At 38.0% G+C, this 23,068-nt stretch overlaps 2 protein-coding genes across 2 annotated transcripts; both read left to right on the top strand.

Moving 5' to 3' along the window:
• Positions 1 to 3,331: 3,331 nt before the first annotated feature.
• On the top strand, positions 3,332 to 11,904 carry ogfod1 (2-oxoglutarate and iron-dependent oxygenase domain containing 1). The gene is made up of 13 exons (XM_023284235.3): positions 3,332 to 3,578; positions 4,738 to 4,883; positions 4,968 to 5,014; positions 8,626 to 8,726; positions 8,838 to 8,954; positions 9,040 to 9,131; positions 9,220 to 9,348; positions 10,718 to 10,831; positions 10,907 to 10,986; positions 11,072 to 11,310; positions 11,384 to 11,512; positions 11,593 to 11,651; positions 11,740 to 11,904. The coding sequence occupies exons 1-13, from the start codon at positions 3,422 to 3,424 to the stop codon at positions 11,887 to 11,889; spliced, it is 1,560 nt and encodes a 519-aa protein (XP_023140003.1). The 5' UTR covers positions 3,332 to 3,421; the 3' UTR covers positions 11,890 to 11,904.
• A 1,637-nt stretch (positions 11,905 to 13,541) lies between these two features.
• Positions 13,542 to 22,730, top strand: tradd (tnfrsf1a-associated via death domain). The gene is made up of 5 exons (XM_023284241.3): positions 13,542 to 13,700; positions 17,156 to 17,309; positions 17,422 to 17,702; positions 20,372 to 20,519; positions 21,834 to 22,730. Exons 2-5 carry the CDS (start codon positions 17,159 to 17,161, stop codon positions 22,130 to 22,132), a joined length of 879 nt encoding a protein of 292 aa, XP_023140009.1. The 5' UTR covers positions 13,542 to 13,700; positions 17,156 to 17,158; the 3' UTR covers positions 22,133 to 22,730.
• The last annotated feature ends 338 nt before the right edge of the window (positions 22,731 to 23,068 follow it).

The raw sequence follows: 23,068 nt of genomic DNA on the forward strand, positions 1-23,068 counted from the left end.
TGTCTTTGTAATTTATTATAGAATAAATGGAGTAACCAAGAACAATAGAGAAGAGAAATGCAGAATGAATATTCCAGCTGAAAGGCAGAGCTCCGACACCAGGCTCATGTTCAGCGGTCTGACCAAGACAAAAACTTGTAATATCTATCCTTCACACAGCACAGCTTTGCTCTCCTCATGCTGAGGAGTCTCATGGTCACCACATACCATAAAATAAACAGCTACTCAGAGTCAGGTCTATTATGTGCTCTGATTAACCGTCCTGCCTAGACCTGTTTGTGAGCCTCACGTTAAAAATATAATTTTGCTACAACAGTTAGAAAGACTGATGTGTGAAATAAAGCCTTTATAGCACAGTGTCCAAAAGTTGAAGAGATAGAAAGTAATTGGACAGATAAATATGAAGTCAGACAATTAACTCTGAGTTCCTTTAAATGTTAATGCTACAATAACACAACATTTAGGAGCCAAGTGTCCAGTTAGTTTTAAACCCTTGTAATTTAGACACTATGTGTTGAAAGGGCTTCATCTTCCACACTGTTCTTTACTGAGGTTGAAGAACAAAACCTGTCTGGTCTGGACATATTTCTCAAACAAAAAGTTCTGTCAGACAGAGATCTTGTCCCAATCAGATCCAAACACTGATCGGTTATTGATTGCGGGAATGTTTCAGTAGAAGTCACTAAAGTATGATGCTGGAATATTAACAGATTAGCAAAACTAATGTAAAACAACATTTGCACTAACTCCTAAGACTAAAATGTGTGCAGCCCATCCAGTCAGAACAGAAGAAGCTATTTAAAACACTTCACCCTGAACTTTACCTCACAGGCAGTCGAGTAGAAAAAGCTTCATCAGTTGTAAGTTACATTATTATCCTTTAACTGAGCACATTCAAAACACACTGCACTGTCAGACTGTAATGGACCCTGGAGAACTAAGCAGTGTTTTCAGGATAAAGTCACATGTTCCCGGAGGCCCAGAAGAATTTCTATGGCCTGTGAAACACAAAGGTTATGTTTACATGAGTTAATAAAATCTACTCTGTGAATGTAGCTTGCGTGATATTAAATCAATTCATCCTTTCTCTGAAGTATATATCCTGTTTTGAGTCTCTGGGAGCTGGAGGTTTGCACACACACTGGAAAATTATGTTGTAGAATATTTCTACACATGAAAAACACTTCACCTGTCTGCTGGGTCTAATTCCAAATTACACACAGCAGTTTAGAATTTATAGTTGAGAATGAGAAATACAGTGTAAAATGGGGATAAACCTCTAATGAACAGATATAGACTCTCTGAAACAGCACAATATAAAAGTAAAACCAGGGATTAAAGTATATTATACAGCTCAGGGAACTGTGTGACGTTTGTTTTTTACTTAATTCTTGAGTGCTGCTGAACGATGCTGCATTTATTATTCTCCAGAAGTAATTCAAATGTAAAGAAGTAACTGCATTACTTCTAAGTTGAACAGTAGGGCGCTTAACACAGAGGATATTGCACTCTGAGTTCTGTTACATACTGGACTTTCAATACTTTTCTTCCCTGTCAAGTGAAGTCACTGTTATTTATATACCACATGTTAAACAACAGCCAAAGTGTTAAACCAAAGTGCTGTCCAGTAGAAAAATAAGATGGGAATCACAAATTTCTCAAAATTAACTTAACAAATTTAAATATTTAAATAATTCCTGAGGAGTACTGAATACTGAAACTGTAGTTTCTCAGACATCTATGACATGCAGGTGAAGTAGAAACATCCGCTGACACTGTCTTGCTTAATAATACGTTTATTACAAAGAAGATCAGCCTCAATCAGACATAGACTACCTGGAAGGATTCAGCCAATATTAACCTCTTAGAATAACATTATGAGCTCACTTAAATAGGTTTGTGGTTGTTTATGAAATCTAGACATATGGTTTCCATAATTGGAGCCCCACTGAGCAGACAAAGAGCCTATTCAATCAACCCCTTAGACACTGGGATCCCTTCTAAATCAACAGCATCAGGTTGCCTTAAATATTCCAGAACTTACAAAAACACATTCCAATCTGTTGATTATATAAGTAACACGTGTAAGGTCAGATACTACAGACCACTGCTATTTATGGTGTGAATTTGCCCGAGTTATTTAAATATTAAGGACTGAAACCCTACGAACATTATATAAAATACAGCATTACCTGATAATCATAAAGATTAAGGCTAAGACAGCACTATTAATTGTAGAGATTATCCTGACTATTTTAGGACTAGACATGACCCTGCAAAAATGTACATGGAAACTCAATAAATCCAAAGCTTCCCTCAAGATTTATTTTGTGTGTCTTTATGTGTGTTATTATTATTAGGAGTAGCTGTGTCAATATATAATTGCGGGACTTTTTGTATCAAAGTTGACATTTTTGCTGTTTTCAGGCCTAAAATCAACATGGCTGCCTATAACCAAACACCACATGGCATTTTTAGTTAAAGTTTCTTCTAAAATATTATATATACAATTGAGTGAAACTGAAATTTGTTTATAAAGATATTGTAGTAAACCTGTTGACATGTCATAAATCCACACATGACTCACACACTATTTTATATGAAATAACTCAGAAAACCTTGGAGTCTTGCCAGTCTTCTTCAGGAGGAAGTGACATCACGTGGAGCAGGTCATGTGATCTGGAATTAACACACTTAAATCACTTCCTTGAGAGGTGTTTTTATAATGGGTAACTTAGTTAAAAATGATTTCTCGGACACAGATAGAATTTTGTTATTTTCCAAATAAAATTTGACATATTGCCAAAAAGGAACTATCTGTCATGATTATCTCAACTTAATACAAAGAACACGATCAAAAAATTTTTGAATAAGCTCATTTTATTATTGTTTAGCTAGTTAGAAGGTGGTTGTTATTAAATTCGGACAGTTATTTAGTTGACCTTTTAGTGATATCCAGTCATTTTTTTTATTAATAAGTGATGTTTTCCATAATAAATAAATATAGAATTTGTAAAGACATGATCATAATGTACATAAAAAAGTTTTGGTTTTTTTTTACTTTTAATAAAAATGTTTGCAAGATATACCCCATGGACTCCAAAAATCCCTTAATTATATATTGAGCCAGTAGTAGTAGTAGTCCTGGTTGCCTTGCTGTAAAATGTGCATTCCTAAATCTTCCAAACGTTAAAATAATAATAAAATATACCCCCGCAATCAGTCTCTAACACTCAGATTTACCACTTAGTCTAACTTTTGTGTAATTAATTTGCCTGACAGTCAGGACTTGGGGCGGAAGTAGGTTGATGACACGTCATTTTTGCGCGACGCCGGTTGGCTCACGATCCTCAGCAGCGTGAGTGTTCTTGGTGTTTACGAAGTCCGTGTTTCTCTGCCGTCACGGCGGATAGTGCGAAATATGAGCTCGAAAAGAGCTCAGAATGAGTCCAGAGCCACCGAGAAAAAGAGGAAGAAGAAGAGCTGTGAGGAAGCGGCGCTGAGTTCATCTGTGGAGGAGAAAGAGCTGCAGGGAGCCGTGAAGGAGGCGTGGAGGAGCAGGAGTCACTACAGCCACGGTGAGGAGGACCTTCTGACAACTTTACCCACTTTAAACAGAGAAACACACACACTTAACATTCTTAAACCACCTCAAAGCTCTGCAAGTGCGAGGGGAGAGTCTGTAGTAACACTCCTGTTACTTTTGTTTTTGGTAATTATTGGTATCTATAGCTATTAAGAGTTTATTATATTGATACAACCCCTTTCTTACTATGTAATTTCATTCAGCAATATCACATTATACAGAGAGAGGCTTCTGTACCTTACAATCTGTACAATAATAGAAACACCTGCCAGTATAAGGCTGTTTACAGAGTAATGTACAGATGTTTTTTTTTTCTATTTTAAGCATTTACAGTGAGATTTTCAACATTTCTGAACAATCTGTACAGCTGTCTCACTTAAATACCATTGTATATACTTTAACAGCTTTTGCTTTTTATTTGTCTTATGACAGTTACTGTTTTTCTGACTTGCAGCTCTCAATTCTCTGTCAGTGTGAAAACCTGCTTTGCAACAAAACTGATTCTGATTCTAAACTTGAGATGAAAACACAACAATAAGACAAAAGCAGAGGCCGACTTTCACACTTTATATATGCACAGAGCATTCAATCTAGTGTTATAGTGTTTAGAATTAATATGTTGACCCATCTATAAATTATTGTTTTGATGTGTTTTTTGTGTATGGATTTTTAAAATTAATTAAACTAGAAGTAGTTATGGATAAAATAACCATATAAAAAGCAAGACCTTGCATTGTGATGCCAGAAAATAGTCCTGCTAATTGTTTTTGAATTATTGTCCACTTTCATTGAACATTTCCAGAGATTTTCAAATAATATAACAGTATAAAAGGTATCGCAAATCAGTAGACAGATAAAACCCTTTCCTGCAGTGAAATCAGATATGGTAATAGTATTTTTTCCCATTTTGTCATTTCTTCGTTCGTTTGTTTTGATGAAATATGTATGTGTTATATTTTGTATTCTATGGTAAAAAGTCAGCCTTGTCTACCAGATCAAAATAATATTTTACTTTTGTTGTTTTTCTTCTCTACAATGTGCAGCAGCTTAGGTTTTGGAATTCTCCTGAGACTCTCCTGTTTGCATTTTCAAAGCCAAACATCTGTCATATAAAGCCTGTTGCAAATATTGTGTGTGTAATTGTTGTGCAGGAGATCTGGAGCTGGACTGCCATCCGTTTCCTCACTGCATCATCAAGAACTTCCTCAGCAGCGAAACCTTCGCAGAAAACCTACAGAGAGAGCTGCTGGGACTCAACTTCCACGAAAAGTCAAATGATCTCTACAAATTCAAACAGGTGATTATCAAACCCATGTTCATGCGTTTTTATTCCAGTTGGTGTTGTTGTCTTATTAACTTTTTTTGTGCTGCTCCCATACAGTCAGATGACCTGAGGAAGAGAACAGAGCCACATATTGCAGGACTGAGGTGACAAAACCGTTTGTATTTATCATTTGTGCACCTCAGAGACGTAATACACCGATTGGGCATAACATTATCGGGTGGGAAATAAGCTGCAGAAGTTTCTAAAATATGATGCTTTTAGGTTTAGGCATGTTTTTTGTGTTATTCTGGGTTTTTCTTGGCTCAGAATGGGCCGACTACTCACAACAGTAAGATCAGTCTGTGTACAATGAATGCCATAAGTCTGACAGAAGTCTCTGCCTTAGATGAAGTGTAATCCCAGTCACAAATCATGGGCCAGTCTAAGACTTGACCGTGTTCAAATGTTAAAGATCTTCAAAAAAATCACCAGGAGAAGTCCGCATTCGGAGGCAGCAGGATTTATTGTCGACAAAAATCCAGGAGTAGTTCTTAGCAGTGACAACACCCCAAGAAAAACTGAAGATACAGAGCTGTGCATCGTCTATTATACTGTGAGAGTTGGTCATTTTTCCACGCCTATAGGGCGTATGATAGGAGTGACAGTTTTGACACTATTACACTTTTCTAAATCTACTGGTCAGATCATGATGTCAGGTTATCATGTTTCACCCCTAGATCTCACTTTACAGAAGACATGCGCATTAAGTTATCATTAGGTCATGTTTTACAGAGAGATGTCCAGACATGTTCAGCCTTTTTGCTCCACATCTTACACTATTATTTTGTGATAGATTTCATGCTTATTATACCATTAGCTATTGTTATGTTTCTAATATATTTTGAAAGTTATACCTTAAATTTACACCATTATGTTTTGAGTACTCCACATATCATTTTCTACAAAGCAAGTATCTTCACATCAAAGTTACAGGTTATAAGCTGTGTCAAACATCAGTCATTACAAGAATATTCATCATTATATATTTTATACATGTGTTTTACCTCTGGTCTTCAGTCTAATAGCTTTTGCCATAATTATATCATCTTTTACTTTCAGCACATCATACCCAAAAAATATTACACTACACCTTTTTGAGCTATTTCTAACCATTTGATGAACAGCTCTATGTCTTTCATGCTTTAGTAAATGAAACCTCAATAAACAAAACAATTAAACCTCATTTTAATCCTCAAATCTTATCATATTTTTTGTTGGCTAAAAGAAGAATTTATGGGTCACCAAAATTACTCTATGCAGGAAAAACCCTTTTATTAATGTTTTATTCAAGAGCTGGGACTTAACCAAGAACCCAACAATGAAAAACCTGTTAATCTGTGCAGCTCCGCCCTCCGACCCGCAGCTCAGCCCTGACACCAGAAAAATGAACCTACTTTTATTTAAAGCCCGTCTGTACAAATCAATCAACATCTTCCACCTGACAGATGACTTCCCTTTTTTAAAGTTATGCTTTTGTTTTTTTTTTTTTTTTTGCTGAATCTCCTGAATTTGTTGAATCTTTAGACTGTTTTAAGCAGATTTTAAAAAGAATTCGATATAAGTGAGCCTTTATAGGCCTTCATCCTTGTCTTGTGGTTTGGTTGGTCTATACATCACTGTAATGCAAAGCTTTCAACATAGATTTAGTTTACTTTGTTTTCTTCAATTCATACATTAGTTGTTTGGGCTATAATAAGTCTTAAGATGTTGTCCTTAAATATTTGTTTCTGTCCACATCCAAAAGATACTCAGTTTACTGTAACAGAAGAATTATAGAAGACACAAAATAGAAAACAGTCAATCACTGGAGACATTTAATGATCTGAAGCCATCGCTGTCATCGGTATTTAAACTTCTGCTTTTCCTGCTTCGTCAAATCAAAATGTCTGCTTGTAGGTTGATTTGAGCTTCTTGCTTATTTTTTTTAACCTCTTGATAAAATAATTACAGCTAATTTTGACAGATAGACTGCATTTTACTCACAGTGTTCACTTTATCAGCCTTTGATAAATCAATCTGTTGGAATAAAGCAAAAAAAAAAAAAAAAAAAGCCACGCTATAATCCTTGCATTTAAGAAGTTTATATTCATTCACATTGTTTGTTATATTGTGTTTTTGTGGACATTGTCGGAAGTGTGTAAATTCACTTATGTGTTAAAAACAGGCCCCATAGTGGTTGTGATGTTGTTCTACACCACATTAAAATTTGTTGTCCTTCCCATCTACATACATGAGGGGCAGAGTGTTAGAACCACCTCTAAAATATGAAGCATTTCAGGACAAAACAGACACTAATTATGACCTCGGTGCTAAAACATGCTATTGAATTAACATTTCTGTGAAAATATCAATAAAGAAAACATTATAGACCATATTAAAGTGGCCTTTAAGACAGAGATGTTGCATCGGATCATATTAGATGGTAGAAGGGATGCAGTGGTGGAAAAAACACAATCTCAAATATTATCATGAAGTATTTGTGTAAAAATCTTTTTTTTTGTTTCAAAAGGTGTGGCTACATTAGACAGACACAAATAATTACAAATTATATTCCTATTGTTTATTGTTTACAAGAAAAACTAGCAAAACTAAATTCTGCCAAAATTACTCGCTACTCAAAATTTCTTATTTTTACGGAACCAATCAGTTTTAATTTTTTATGGCTTTTTTTAGGATTTGTTTAGTATTATGGCTGTGATTGTACTAAAAGAAATTGCTCTTAAAGAGTGCACCTAGAGTGGTTCTTAATGCAATGTACATGCAAATGTATGGGGTGTCTGAAAACGTTTTTCCACCACTGCGTGTGACAAAATCTCACTTTAAACCACTTTTACTCATCCTGGGGGAACAGCTAAACTTGTTTTATTGCAAGTCATTACTGGCCTCTGCACTAAATGCTAATATGTTGATATAGTGTAGTATTTATCATCAGTGCCTGCGCTACAAAGTTGATTAAAATCATTTGTTTTATGAGTAACAATAGAAGATAGGAGCTGGGGTTTAATAGTCAGATCCACCAGGTGGAGCCAGAGATTATATCTGCCTTGTAATTAGTATATTTCTTGTGCTGATGGCTCTGATAGCGTTAACATTTGAGATCTAACGGTTTCGTCTTGAGTCTGGTTTCAGTGCTGAGGTTGGCAGTGAACAAACAGAAAGTCATCACAGCAGCATTTCAGACAAATTACCTGAAACAAAGCTTTTATTGAAAGCTACCAGACCTGCCAAGAGGTTCAGTGTTTGAGCCAAGTGCAAGAAAAATGAGGTCCTCAGTGTATAGATCAGGGGGAATATTAGCTGGGTGTTGAGACAGAATCCAAGTCAACACCTTTGAGACTCATTTGTTATCCTGATAGTGAAATAATAGACAAATACTTATTGAGACATAATGCACAGTTTATGACAAATTGTGTTTGCAGTGGAGAGACTATAACGTGTAATTTCACCTAAAGGCATATTTGTGATTATATTGTGCTACACCTACTGAGGAAATCAGGCCCTGGAGAATAAATACTGTAATTAAATACAGAATAACAGCCTCCCCTTGTGATCATCTATTATTTATGTCACAACAAAATGTCACGGTGGGCTTTTGGGCCTTCGAACAGTCTGTCTGTGTGCTGAGGGTTACTAAATTTCTCATTTTATACTACATTAAAATTGTAGCCACACAATACGTTCCAGGATTTCACAGAAAGCGTGTTTCTGTCTTTAGAACAGCACTGTTTGGACGTTTCCGTTCCTGGCTGGGGGAAGTGTTGGGGGTTGAGCTGGAGCCCACAGTGGATATTTCATGTGCCAGATATGAATACACAGGTGAGATTAGTCTGACAACTCCTGCAAGAAAGTGATATTTTAGGCTCTTTGGAGCTTCCTTTTTTATTTGATTACTGTTTCCCTTTATGTCCTCTTCTGTCTTCTGTCTAGATGTTCTGTTGTGTCATGATGATGAACTGGAAGGGAGACGTGTTGCTTTCATTTTGTATCTCGTGCCTCCGTGGCAGAGCAGCGACGGTGGAACCCTCGATCTTTACACAACAGACAGTGCGTGTCTCACTTTGTGCGTTTTACTGTGTGTATTTATGCGCTTTTAGACAACAGAAGTGTTCGTTTGACCGTTTGTCATCAGGTAATTTCCAACCGCAGAGCATAGTGAAGTCACTCGTGCCTTCTTGGAACACACTCGTCCTTTTTGAAGTTTCCCCAGTTTCCTTTCACAAAGTAAGAACAAATGGTCTGGTTTTTCATTTCAGTCACATCAAACAGGAGGCTGTGGTTTGAACTCTTGAGCTGCGCTGTGTTTTTACAGGTGTCAGAAGTTTTGTCACAGGACAAGTGTCGTCTGTCTCTGAGCGGCTGGTTTCATGGACCTTCTCTGGAGCGTCCTTCTCGCCACATAGAGCCGCCCGTCCCAAGGAGTCCACATTTACCGAGAGATGTGAGCGTTACCATCATATCAGTAGCTCTCACAAGCTGATGATCAATAAGATAATAAATCAGTATGAAGCTGGAGCCAGCAGTCAGTTAGCTTAGTTGATCATAGTTTGCTGGAAGCTAAAATATCTCCTGACAGCACATTTAAAGCTGAGAGATTGAAAATGTTGTTGGAGGTTATACCAGGGGTGTCAAACATGCAGCCCGCGGGCTAAAACCGGCCCTCCAGAGGGTCCAATCTGGCCCGACTTTGTAAAGTGTAAAAATTACAGAGAAGACATTAACTCCAAATTGTAAATTTATAAAATTATAAATTTAAAATAATTTTGAGACTATAACAAGTTGTTTTGATCATAAAGTAAAATACTAGATTGTTCATTGTTCTTTTGTCGTTTTATGTCTGTTTTTTTCAATATTTTGCTTTTGCCTATTTTTTGTCTGACATTTGTGTCATGTTTTTGTCATTTTGTGTTTCCTTTTTGTCTTGCTTGTGTTTTTAGTCTTATTTTTGTCATTTTGTGTTTTACTTTATTCGTTTTGTGTATCGTTTTTGTCGTATTGTGTTTTTTTGTCTCACTTATGTCATTTGTCTATTTTTTTGTCATTTTGTTTCTTGCTTTTTTCATTTTTTGTCTTGTTTGTGTCATTTATGTAATTTTTTTGTCTCGGTTTTGTCATTTTTCCATTTTTTTGGCGCTTTGTAACTTTTTGACGCAATTTTTTTGTCTCTTTTTTGTTCTGTTTTGTGTCGTTTGTCTCATGTTTTTGTTATTTTGTTTCTCATTTTTGTCCTTTTGTCTTCTTTTTGTAATATTTTGTCTTTTTTGTCTTTTTTTTGTCTGACTTGTCATTTGGATCACAAAGTAAAATAATATATCGTTCAGTTCCAGATACCTGTAATTAAATGTTTTGTGCTTTTATAGACACTCTGATCTGTAAGTTGTAATGTGGAAATGATAAACTGAGGAATAATGTTGTTGAAACTGAATTTATTTTTCTTAAAAAAATTCAGGTTGTCCATGATGTTTTGTTAAAAGATAATTCATTAAATGTGAACATTTTCAGAACGTACTTTTTTGCGCTAAAACAAAGGAAAAATGGAGTTGTCGTTATTTATAGGTTATTATACTGTGATTTTACTGGTCCGGCCCACTTGAGGTGAAATTGGGCTGAATGTGTCCCCTGAACTAAAATGAGTTTGACACCCCTGGTCTGTACAATAACCAAAGTGTAAAAACATGTTCAAGTCTTATGAGGGGTCATATGTGTTAAGCCCGTCGTTTCCTCCCTCACACGTCATCTTTAACAGACAGATGTGAGCCTCCTACCTTCGTGCAAATGTCAAGCTGCTCATGTGTTTGTGCTCCTGGCAGGAGACGGTGCTGCTGGAGTGGGTCAATCCAGTGTATCTGGATATTTCCTACCAAGAGCAGATTCAGGAGGAGTTTGAAGAGAGCTCTGAAATTCAGCTTAAAGACTTTCTTAAGGTAGCTTCTAATTCATTTTTTTCTTTACCTTGCGTGTGTTCACTTGTTCTGCTGGCTGACTGCGTTTGTCTTCAGGAGGAGAAGTTCAGGGAGGTGAGTGAAGCGCTGCGACTCTCTCAGATTCAGTGGACGAAGAGAGGTCCAGCCAATAAGAGGTGGGTAACGTCTGACAGAGCATTTGACTTGTTGTTAGTACGTACTGTATTTACAACTTCTCATTAATCATCTTTGTGTTTTCAGAAACTATGAAGTGGCTTCTCTGGACACCGTGCCTCAGTGCGTCACTGCATGTTGGGAGCTGCTTCGGTCAGAGTCGTTCTTCCTTCTTCTCTCCAACTTTACCGGCCTTCGACTGCACTACCTGTGTCCTGCTGATGAGGATGATGATGAAGACAAAGAGAAGCAAGAGCAAAAGGAGGATGAAGAAGCCACTGCGTCTTCAACCGAATCCTCTGCTGCGAATGCAACCAAACAGAAAGGTGTGTGTCAGTGTGAGCCCTTTTCTTCTGCCGCAGCTGAGTTTGTGTGTTTTGACCTTTGGGTATTCTTTAGAGCTGAGCACACCTGTATGTTGTGGTGAAGTGCGACGATGGTCTCACGGCGGCTACACTCTGCTGCATGACGGAGAAGCAGCACGAGCCGAGTACGCGCTGGACCTCATTTTGCCTTTCGGCTGCGCAGGTGAACACACACAGACGCACACACAGAGTAAAAGCAAGCAGTAATAACTATTGTGATCGTTACAAAACGTTGTCTTTCAGACTGGCAGTCAGAGTTTGGGGGCTACACATGTTATGTTGCAAACGAAGAGGATGAGGAGGTGAGTGCAGATTACAGTAAACAGTGAAATGTAATCATATGTGTGAGGGCATCGTATCATCGTTGCTTTGTTTCCACTTTCTTCATAGCTCCTGACAGTCTATCCCGAGGATAATTCTCTCGCCCTCGTCTACAGAGACAAAGAAACCCTCAAATTTGTCAAACACGTCAACCACAAAAGCTCCTCAGAGTCTGCTGGCAGAGGCTTTTATGACTTTTCTTATGTCTACTATGAATAAATAGTTATATATATATATATATATATATATATATATATATATATATATATATATATATATATATATATATATATATATATATATATATATATACATACATATATATATATATATGTGTGTGTATAACGTGTTTGTGGCTTTCTTCCTCTATGTTCTTTACATTAGCAAAGCGACTGCACCGAAATAGCACTTTTTAACTTGAGCTCCCAGCTTATTGAGAAAAATTTACAGTTCAGTCTTTATGGGCTAAAGGAGACACGTGGACACAGGGAGGCAGAGAACAATCAACAACCACCTAATGTACAATCTGCCATTGTGAACCCCCTTATGACTGGCATGATGATACTGCCACCTTTTTATGAGACAGTAGTAACTCTAGGAAACATGGGGGGGGAAAGCAATTCAAGCAAATTCATCTAGTTGTAATTAGAATTTGTCCCGAGTTACAAAATCTGAGTGCCCCAAAATCTGCTGAGATTGTTTAGTTATATTAGATAGCTCCCTTTCGGAAGAATGCAGTTAAATTGGAGCTGCCATTATTATGTAATTACAATGAACTTTTAGAAATTTGTTGAGGGGATATGGTGGCATTGGCTTAGTTACAAAGCATTCATTTTAGTTGTGATTTTCTTTTACCAGTCAAAAGTAACTCATTAAACGAGAAATAAATGTTGTAAAATGGTCTGCACTGAAAAGCATGGTTAGACAATCTTGATTAAAGTCCTGCTGAAAGACCTATAAACATTGTTTCTCCTCTTGGCCTGGCTACCAACAAGAACATGCAAACAGGCTGACTCACACTGGAACACTTTGGGTAGAAGTCTTTGTAAACAACAACACAAAAATAGCAAGGACCACAACCAAATCTTAACTATGAACTGAATAATGATGAGTAATTGATTTGTGTCATGCTGCAAAATCGGAGTTTTAAACTGAAACGGTCACACAAACTTGCTTATCTCATTTGAGAGATTTTCTCACATAAAACCACTCACGGTGATTTATTTCTTTGTCATTCCTTAAAAGTTGCCACATGTTTGAATATAATTACAAGTCAATCAGTATTTTCATTATGAATTAGTAATTTACTCAATTTTATGTGAGAAAATTGAAAAAAATTATATACATTTAAATTATTTGTAGGGCCAATATTCTGTAACTCAAATATATTTGTTTTATGGCACTTATCTGTGCAATTATTTTTTTTTTTTTTTTTAAAACTCAGTTGATTATTTTCTGTGGATTAAATGACTACATTTTTGCAACAGTGCCTAATATTTTCAAGATTTATTTATTTTCACAGCAAATGCAGCAAATATAATATATGGACATGTTTTTAACGTTTGTTTTTTCAAAGGCTGGAGCTGTTGACATGAATAAAACAACCAAAATTACCACAGTGAGAAGTTAAACACTATGGACACACACATGGGAAAGTAGAGAAAATCAATACAGGCTTTAAAACTGACAGCAAAGTGTTAAATTACCATTCACCAGTCGTATTTCAACTCTGATCGTTTTAGCTCATATGCTAGTGATCGTTCTTCAGTCAAAAGAAACAGTAACAGAGCAATGTTGGCGATAAAAACGTACTGTGATGTCTGTCCTACATACGAGTGTCTACATTAGGGGGAAAAAAAGCACACTTCCTTCCCGTCATGATTTTTTCCCCAGGCGGCATGTCGGTTTCCACCAATCAGAGCGCGTCTTGGTGTCTGCTCAGCCAATGGGCGGCCTGGAGGCTCTTACAGTGCCAGTGGGTGTGAACCCAAAGGAGGAAGCGTCACCGAGCAGCGTAACAAAGTTTTAAGGTAAGTTTGTGCCGACTTTAACCAAGTTTTACTTCACAGCGATTTCAAACAACAGCAACGTAGAAACAGCGTGCGCCTGCTGCCGTGCTTTTTATCGGCTCAGTGAACTCTTCAGCGCTGTGTTTGGTCGCACACTGAGCGAAGTTTTACGGCAGTTTTATCTGCTGTACGTGAGGTTTACAGCACGAGCCCAACCACCGACGTCCTGTATGTTCATCCTTTCAACTGAAAACGCTCTGGGATTGTAAAACTGACAGGGTTTTCTCTCTGTTTGACTGACTCATACTGAAGTTGTTAAACTCTTGATAAAAGTTACACTTTGCGGCAGGTAGCTAGCTAACTTCTAGCCGAAATTCACCTGTACGTCTGGGTCGCATAGCAACCACGTCTTTAGCTAGCACTGCTGTTAAAACTTTAGCTACAGTTAGCATTGACACTAAAGTAAATAAAATTCACGAGTCAGAGTTACTATAGGAATCAGTAAGGATTTCAGCTAAGGCACCATTTAAACAGTGTTACTATACTGCAATTAATTGTGTTATTGTTAGTAGAACATGAAAACATAAATACCTACTAATGTTTTACCTACAGCCATTATTACTGTTATTATTGAGTAGAAATGTATGTTATCAAAGTACTCACGCAGCAGAGTAGGAATTTCTTGACTTGGACTTATCAACATTCCACATTGTGAAATTTTGTACCATACCCATGACTAAACCACAATGAGCCTGCAGTTGCACGTTAAGTATTTTACAAATTAATTTTGGTCCCTTTTGAGAAAATACGCATTCAAACAGCGCATTGGATCGGCCTCCCTAATGAACCGAATGAAAGAATTAGCGTGAAAGATGTGTAATGCCAGAGGGGTATTTCTGACAATCTGATAAAAGTTTAATCTTATCGATGGCATATTTAATAATTAGCTACTCATCCTTCATAAATCTACTGCAGCCTCTAAAACGTTTATTATTCTTGCCTTACCAGAAAATAGTTTTTAAAAAGTCTTATCTCCAGAAGTGCTGCAAAACATTTCTTAGCAGTAACTGGATAGATTTTTTGGAAAGGACACTAGACCAACCTATCCTGTAAGAATATTTCCATGCCCATATGTCAAGTAAACTACTGGTCACTGTATTTGTTCTGCTTCCTCATATTGGTTGTAAAGAGATTCCTTCTCAGTCTGTAAGCAATGACAAAATACACACCGTCTTTCTTAAAGTTACTGCTTTGTTGTGGAAGATCTCTCTGTGTTGCCCTCTGCAATATGCAGCTCAGAAAAGAAACAAGTCAAACTGAGTCCAAAACTACAAACACAGTAGGTTTGTAACTCTTGGAAATTGTGAATCATTAAATGCCTGAAACAGTGGATTTGGTTCTTATGTAAGTCACTCTCACAGCGCAGAGAAGCGAAACAACCGGTTCCAGTGGCACACATGTTTATCAGGCACTTGGTATTGTGTAACTGAAATGTAAAATGACTAGAGATATAGTCACTTAGCATAACTGGAAGCCCCTCTAGTGTACTACCTGCACATTTAGTTCACTTTTAGACAAGAAGTGTGCAACACATTTGTGATATTTTGGTTCAAACAAAGAGCTTTGCTGCAAACAGAACAGAACATTTTATTTTACAGGAAAGCTGTGTATATTCACTTGCATCTAAATTGCAAGAATATGATTAATATGATGGCCAAGTAAACAAATCATTAATACAGAAAAATAGTTGTCACATGATAATCATGAGATGAGGTGAGAATGGGCCTTTATGGGGTGATAGGGCTACATACAGTAAAGCTAATGAGTCTGCAATACTTTTTTTTCACTAAAATTCTTGTAATTTTTGTGCTGATGATTTTCCTTTGGCCCTTTTCCTTTGGTTGTAGCGCTCTAATTTATGTCATTTGATTGCACATGGGTGTCATTTATCTCAAGCCATCATCTACAAGTCTGCCTAGATCTGGAGGCATAAAGCACTGAAGAAGACAATTCAGAACAAGCAGAAACAAGGTCACCTTACACAATCACTAAGAGGGTAAATGACTAATTCACGTAAGCAGGTTTTTGTGTGAATCAATATTTTCTCACCTAAAAGTCAGTCGAGCTGTCCAGGGAATACTAGAGGTTGCCTTTTGGCAGCAAAAGATAAATGATACATTTTAAGCTCCTGATGATCACTTAATCCTCATACAGCTGGTCAACTAATCTCACAGTATACTTCCAGAGAACCGGTAGATAGGATGGCATATAATTACATACTGGCTAAGTTGTGGACATTCCTGTAGGCCCAGTAGGCAAGCATACTGTGTATTAGTGAAATATAAGGACATTCATATAATCCAGCTCAGAGGATGCTCTTTCCACGCAGAGCGCTGCCCGTCAGGGTGCATGGAGACAGCACCAAGAGAGAGCAGGCTTCAACAGGCTTCAAGCAGCGTGCAGGAGTTAAGGGCTGGACTGGGGGAGGGGAGGAGTGAGATTAAACATGTTTTTATGTAATGAGGGTTTCAAAAGGAGGCTTGGGTAAAAAGGATAAGGTGGAGTGAGGCCACAATAACCATCGAACACTAGAACAGCAGTTAACATATTTTAGCTGTCACTGGCCCAGGCAGTTTTCATCCTCTGTTCTGTTAGAGGTGGTTAGAAAGTTGCTTTTCCCTCAGAAGCACAGGTGTAAATAAACAGTTTTTCACAAGCTCAGAAACTAAACTTGAGATATCAGTACAGTGATGCAAGTGCGCTGGTATATTTTTTTCCCCACATCTGTTTTATTCGTATTGTAAGGGGACCCATCTGTGGATCATTTATACAGTTTCTTTTTACATATGGCTTGATTTATGTCTATAATGTTTCAGAAAATAGTCAAAAATGGACACAATTTTCTAGAGTCAAACATGATTAAATAGAGATAACCCTGATACATTTGATTTACAATGACAGAAATTTGAGGAAAAATGGCAAAACTAAATGGTTTGTACATGTCTATCACCTTTTAACCCTAGCTTGCTTTCACAAAGATTTACAGTGTGTTTCTCATTCGCACACAAACACCAGTGAGAGCAATTTGGAGACACTTTGACTCATTGAGGGGCAGGGGATCAAACTGCAAATCTTATAGATATCTTGTGTGTTATATTACCAAAATAATATTACAAACAAAATAACAGCAAACAACTTTAGCAATATGGTAGAATAAAATGTAATCTGAAAGTGCTAACATAACACTTTGAATCTCATAGGTTTTTTTTAAAATCAATACATTCGTATCCCTGGAGGACTGAAAACAACACAATAAATGCTCCTTTTGAGATCTTTGCTTTTAACCAGTTTTATGTGATTCTTCATGCAGGAAGCACAGATTTACTTAATGAGAAATGATCTTGGCCTTATCTCAACGGGGTCATATGCTGCAACTCTGAAAAGGAACTTGACTGTTTGTCTCACACTGTGTTCAGAGAATGGCGGACAAGACTGTGGACGGAGGGCCATGGACAGGATGTGCGGTCATGTTTCTGCAGTCACTCTGTCCTGGTGTAAATCTGCTCTCACTCTACAAAGACCAACAGAGAAAATTCATCGTTTTCAAAGTCATCAAGCTGACACTTATAGGTGAACACTTTAGTTTGGGTTTATTGCAAATTTCTATCACTGTAAACTAATTAAAATAGAAGAGACCTTTTCTGGGATGACACATTCATTAATCAGTATTTCCCATGGTCAGACTCTGCAGGTGGTCTGGGTGGTTATGAAATCCTGAAGGTCCATGACGCGGATCCCTTCCTGGGGGTGGAGGTGAAATTTGTGGATGTGGCAGCTTGTCAGCAATTCCTGGAGAGCTACAGCTCTGGAGCCGTGCGCCAGTCATTCTCCCAACATGCCTGCCGGCTTCTTGTGCTGCCCCAAGAATTCAACGTGGAAACCCAACTCAAGGCCAGCACACACATCCTGGATCTCTGCCTGGACAAGCTGGACCTTTGCCTGCAGCACATCCACCTCTCACAGGTACACTGATGTTTCTGTTTGGCTGTTTATTGGTTTTAAATTGAGCTCTAGTATTTAAAGTTTCATTCACTGCCTGACATTGTTTTAATGTGAGCTGATTTTGTTTTGGTCTCACCAGTCACTATCAAGTGACAAATGCTGCAGGTGCAGTTAAAGTTTTCATGCTGATCAATGAAATCAGTAAATTTTAGGGTTAATACTGTAAGTTCGTTTAGAACAGTCTGTACTGCTGCATCTCATCTCATTGACCCCTGCTGTTTTTATCCCTCTGTATGGACAACAGCTGTAGCTAAAGTCTTTAGACTTTCAGGTTGACTGTCCCACCCTTCATGCATCTGCCACATTGTCATGAATGTGAAATCTCAGAAACGCCTTGAAGAAATTTCTTCGTCCACTCAATGAAAATGCATAGATTTTAGTGGTCAAAAGTCAAGGTCACTGTGACCTCGTATGACATATTTTTGGACATAAGTCAAGAATTAATTGAAAATTATGACCAAATTTCACAGAAATGTCTTACAGGATAAAATAATTAAATGGTGACACTTTTTATCCAAAAGGTCAAAAGTCAGCTTCACTTCATAATATCCTCCACAGACACTTTTTTGCCAATTAGTCAACACCATTACTCAAGAGCACGACTGATTGGCGAAGGCATGAAACTATGAGATGGTAATTGTAGTTCATCAGCGTAACTGGTTGTACACTAAACGTGAAGATAATATCCCTTTTCTGAGTCTGTGGTTGGTCAGTTTTTTCTCCAACTGGTTGTTCAACAGCCTCATCAAGCAAAAACCCACAAACCAACTCCAGCATGGCATTTCATTCAAAGCATAAGTAGCATACTAGCATGTGTGATGTTCAGTGAATACAAGAGAAGTGCAAACCACACCCAAACAGTACAAACTGGCACTGCGCTGATTCAGATTTGAAGTGTATCCATAAACATATTTGAAATATAAACAGCCATTCAGATGTGTTGAAACCAGGATAGTTGGTAGTAGCCTTCTTGAATTTAAGCTAATAGTTTTTTTTGCCACAAATTTAAGCTACATAAAAACAAATTCATTATCATTCATTATCATGTTCCTGAAAGCTAAGCCTGTCCTGCTGTGAACACTGGTATCATTTAAATTTTTTATTATAATACCAGATTGCCACAGTTACACATTTAAATCTCACATTTGTGCCCCCTAACGTTCACTGTGGTGCTTGACTGATGGAAAATAACTGACAGAATAAATGTCAATACCAATCACCAAGTTTTACAGACTCCCAGCCACTGTCTAACTTTCAAAAATACATTTATTAGTGATGTTTTGGTGCTAGACCTTCATCAGGAAATAGTGACAAATTAGCATCGAAGCCTCCAGAATCCATGCAAACACATGACCAGGTTTATTTACCATTGTGACCCTCTGACTGTGTTCATTTTATGAAATAATACTACACCATGGATTTTCAAGGCTTGATTGTATTTCTATGTAACACTGGGGAGGGTCTTGAGGACATTTATTATCGAGGTGATTTGTCGTTGATGTTTACATTTCTTCTTTGCTATTTTTAATGTTAACTGCTTAAATTGTGTATTTTTTTTTAGGGAATTCCTTCATTGCAATTGCAGTTTAATGTAAACGCAAGGTAAATAGTAATATAAATGTGCTTTATTACTCTGCCAAGGAATGTGGTGGAGTTAGGTGACGATCAACGCAGCAGTGTCCGTCTGTTAGTCTGTCTTTCTGTGCGCAACATTATTCAAAAACGGACAAACGGATTTGGATGAAATTTTCAGGGAAGGTCAGAAATGACACAAGAATCAAGTGATTAGATTCTGGCAGTGATGCAGCTTCTACTGTCAATCCACGGATTTGTTAAAGATTTCTGTATCGTTGCGAGATAGCGGCATGGCATCACTGTAACTATGACAACATGTGAACACTACGGCAGCTGCCTGCTGAAGATCACATGATTGCGATCCTACTACAAATCGAATGTTGTGGATTTATCGGGACTTATATGTTAGAAATGATACAACGACTGAGCAGCGTTGGTGGAGTACTGCGCTCTGAGGGCTTTTCTTGTTTCTGATTCTTACTTTCTGTATATTATTAAAGGTTGTCATTCAGTGTTGATGTTTTATAATTCAGGCCTCCCTATGGTATGTGAAGTATGTTGGTTGGTAGCAGACATTCCCTATTTGAGTTGGTTTCCTTTTGTATGAAACCATTCACCTGATGAAGGTCTGGCATCAGAGCAATAATAAATACAACATTTGACATCATCTGACATATTTACTGCAATGGCATTTTAAAGCCACAGATTGACTGACATTGACTGGCATATGTACTGTAGCGTGGCACTCTCTGGTAATTCAAATGGTAGAGTAATCTGATTTCCTCCGTACTAACAGCAAAGATCAGCTAACACATTCTGTAGACAGCTATGGACAGTATTTATTTCTTTAATGCTCCTCAGTAAATGGGATTCAGTGTGTTAGAGATGTCTTTATAGGTGAGAAGAATACAGGACAGGCAAGAACACAGAAACCACACAGTGACTGAATCCTGTCGTTAAATGTGAACTTTCTCTTGTGGCTGCCAAAGGGTAAACTCACCTAAAGTTTTCATCCATTTGATTTCATTTAAATCATATTTGTTGTCTGGTGTCAGCCGGAGCGTCTGCGCGATGAGGAGATTGATCATCTGGAGCAGCAGCTGCAGAACCAGGCCCTCGGTCCTGCACCACAGTCCACCACCATCACACAGGAGGAGTCTCCTGTCCCCAGCAACTGCTTCAAATTTCAGAACAGAGTGTTTGGTGAGTCATATATAGCACATATGAGACATTGATTTTAATCTTTACCTTAGTTGTTCTCTTCGTTGGGATGCCTTTCATTAGCGTCACCAGAAGCACAGGGTTTAATTTTGTCATTTCTTAGAGATAAGGAACTTCCTTGTCATTTAATCCACAAGATGAGCATCACCTGCAATTTGTTTTTTACAGCAGTTGTGTCATTGCTGCACACAGTCAAAAGGTTGTATCTTCTGAAAGTCTCTTTCATGATGGTGCCATCATCTTCTAGTAGGATACTTTAATATCTGACATAGTCTCAGTCTCCAAGCAATTTCTTAATTGCAGCAAGCTATCAGACCTTTGTTGATTGACTGTTGTGTTTTCTGACAGCTCATGAATTTAGTCCTGTTTTTCAGCGGACTCTCTAATCCAGCCTTTTATAAACTGATGGCCAGTCTATAGGAAGGGATTACTGCCAGCAGATAATGTAGTTGGTTTGCATATTTGGATTGATTTCATAGTGGGTCACCCAATTTTGAAATAAAAAATGAAACGTGGCGAGACATGGTGGCTTTTGTTTAACGGCACCCTTTAAGCCTCAGGCTATGAAATTAAACAGAGCTGCCTAGTCACTAAAATAAAATCCACAAGCACACATTAATTTGCTGTTGTCCTCCTGGGGTTTGTAAATTAATGTTAGTGGTTTTGATGGGACCAGGGAACGTGAAAATGTGCCACCATTGATATTTTTATTTTTAAACAGTATCAACCTGGCAGAGTCTTGGTCAGTTCTGTCTTTATGAAAGACACCTGATTGTTTGGTATTTGATTAAGCAAATGTACAACCTTGAAGCTGCACTAATCAGTATTTTCATTTTTACAATGAATCAGATCAGCATATGTAATGGAGAGGGAGGAAAAGGGCACATGGTGTTTTGATTTTCTGGCTTGCATCTACTGTTTTAATTCATTTTTGACACCAAAGGATTGCTGATGTTGCTCTGGAACGTCCAAATATCTAAATAGCAGCATACTAACATCACAGCTTTATGTATCATGTAAAAGTTATGTTTGCCTCTGTCATTACTGTCTCCAAATGACCAGAAAAAAAAAGCTCTAGATTATTGAAAAAGATGCTGAGCACCAGCTACTCTTCACAAAACAAAATCATAGGACTAAAATAGAAAAAATCCTGTTGGTGGACTTCAAGATTAAGTTGAGTAAGATATGTTTGATGTTTACATATTCATCTGTTTTTAACGCCCAGTTTATGTAATCACAATTAATAACAGTTTCCATTAATGTTTTTCCTTCATCCTTTATCCTGTGGCCCATCAGAGGACCGAATGCTGACATCGACAGATGTTCAGAGCTTTTCTAACGGAGTAGGCCGTCAGTGGAAACATGTAGGGAGGGCTCTGGGGAAGAACTGCCGTGCTCTCAAGGGTCCAGCCATAGACAACCTGGCCTATGAGTACGAGAGAGAAGGGCTGTATGAGCAAGCCTATCAGCTGCTCAGCCGTTTCATCCAGGCGGAGGGGAGGGCGGCCAAGCTGAGCCGGCTGGTCAAAGCACTGGAGGACTGCAAACTCACCAGCCTGGCAGAAAATATTCTGGATGTACAGCCACGAGAGTAACTCTGCGTACGAGTCAAGAAAACTGAGGTGGACAGGTCCTCTCTGCATGAGGAGAGCTGACCGCGTCCTGCCTGCTTTTGTTCCAGTGTGTTTGTTCTTGATTGACATCTCACGTTTAAAACCATTCCCGTGTGTGTGTGTGTGTGTGTGTGTGTGTGTGTGTGTGTGTGTGTGTGTGTGTGTGTGTGTGTGTGTGTGTGTGTGTGTGTGTGTGTGTGTGTGTGTGTGTGTGTGTGTGTGTGTGTGTGTGTGTGTGTGTGTGTGTGTGCATGTTTCACACAGGTTATGTGAACGCATGCTAAGATCTGTGACAACTGAGTGATTCACTTTTTGTCTTGCCAATCAGTTACTAGTATTACTGATAATTGTTTTTATTTAGATGAAATGACTGTCATCACTGTTAAAAAAATATGCTGTCACGAGTTTTATGCACTGTTATAAACTGTTTCTATCATGTACCTCTTTTATTCCTGCTTTGTAAGTCAATTTACAGATGGAACCTGTTGGGTCTTGTTTCTAATGAGTGCACAACTGAAGGTTATTGATTTTTTTTTTCTACAAAATGGGTGCATGCAAATTAAATGGTTTTACAAAAAGGCTTCATGTTTGTGTTTGATGCATTAGTGTAATTAAAACTGAAAACATCATTTTGTCAAAATTCCCTCAGGTATAATTTAGTGTTAATCCTCCCTCCCTCTCCTGCCACTGCTTGCTGTCACTCACTCACATGTGCACAAGCTCATATGATTGAGCTGCTGATTGCTGATGCTGTTGCTGATTGTGTGTCTGTGGATGCCGGAGTCACGTTGTGCGAGTTTCAGGGCGGAGAGGAGGAGGTTGCAGCTGAGATGTGGGTAGAGGTTTTATCTTGGCTTGGATGTCAAAGAGGGTCACGGAGAGTCTGAGCAGGTTGAGCTCCTCTGATGGTTTCATTCA

Source organism: Amphiprion ocellaris, chromosome 1 (assembly GCF_022539595.1).
Source record: "Amphiprion ocellaris isolate individual 3 ecotype Okinawa chromosome 1, ASM2253959v1, whole genome shotgun sequence".
Taxonomy (NCBI): Eukaryota; Metazoa; Chordata; class Actinopteri; family Pomacentridae; genus Amphiprion; species Amphiprion ocellaris.

Excerpts from the sequence above, each read along its gene's own strand:
- ogfod1 (XM_023284235.3), top strand. The coding sequence starts at position 3,422 with ATGAGCTCGAAAAGAGCTCAGAATGAGTCCAGAGCCACCGAGAAAAAG. Across the intron at positions 9,132-9,219 it reads CCCCAGTTTCCTTTCACAAA|GTGTCAGAAGTTTTGTCACA; the intron begins GTAAGAACAAAT and ends GTGTTTTTACAG. Across the intron at positions 9,349-10,717 it reads GTCCACATTTACCGAGAGAT|GAGACGGTGCTGCTGGAGTG; the intron begins GTGAGCGTTACC and ends TGCTCCTGGCAG.
- tradd (XM_023284241.3), top strand. The coding sequence starts at position 17,159 with ATGGCGGACAAGACTGTGGACGGAGGGCCATGGACAGGATGTGCGGTC. Across the intron at positions 17,310-17,421 it reads CATCAAGCTGACACTTATAG|ACTCTGCAGGTGGTCTGGGT; the intron begins GTGAACACTTTA and ends TCCCATGGTCAG. Across the intron at positions 17,703-20,371 it reads AGCACATCCACCTCTCACAG|CCGGAGCGTCTGCGCGATGA; the intron begins GTACACTGATGT and ends GTCTGGTGTCAG.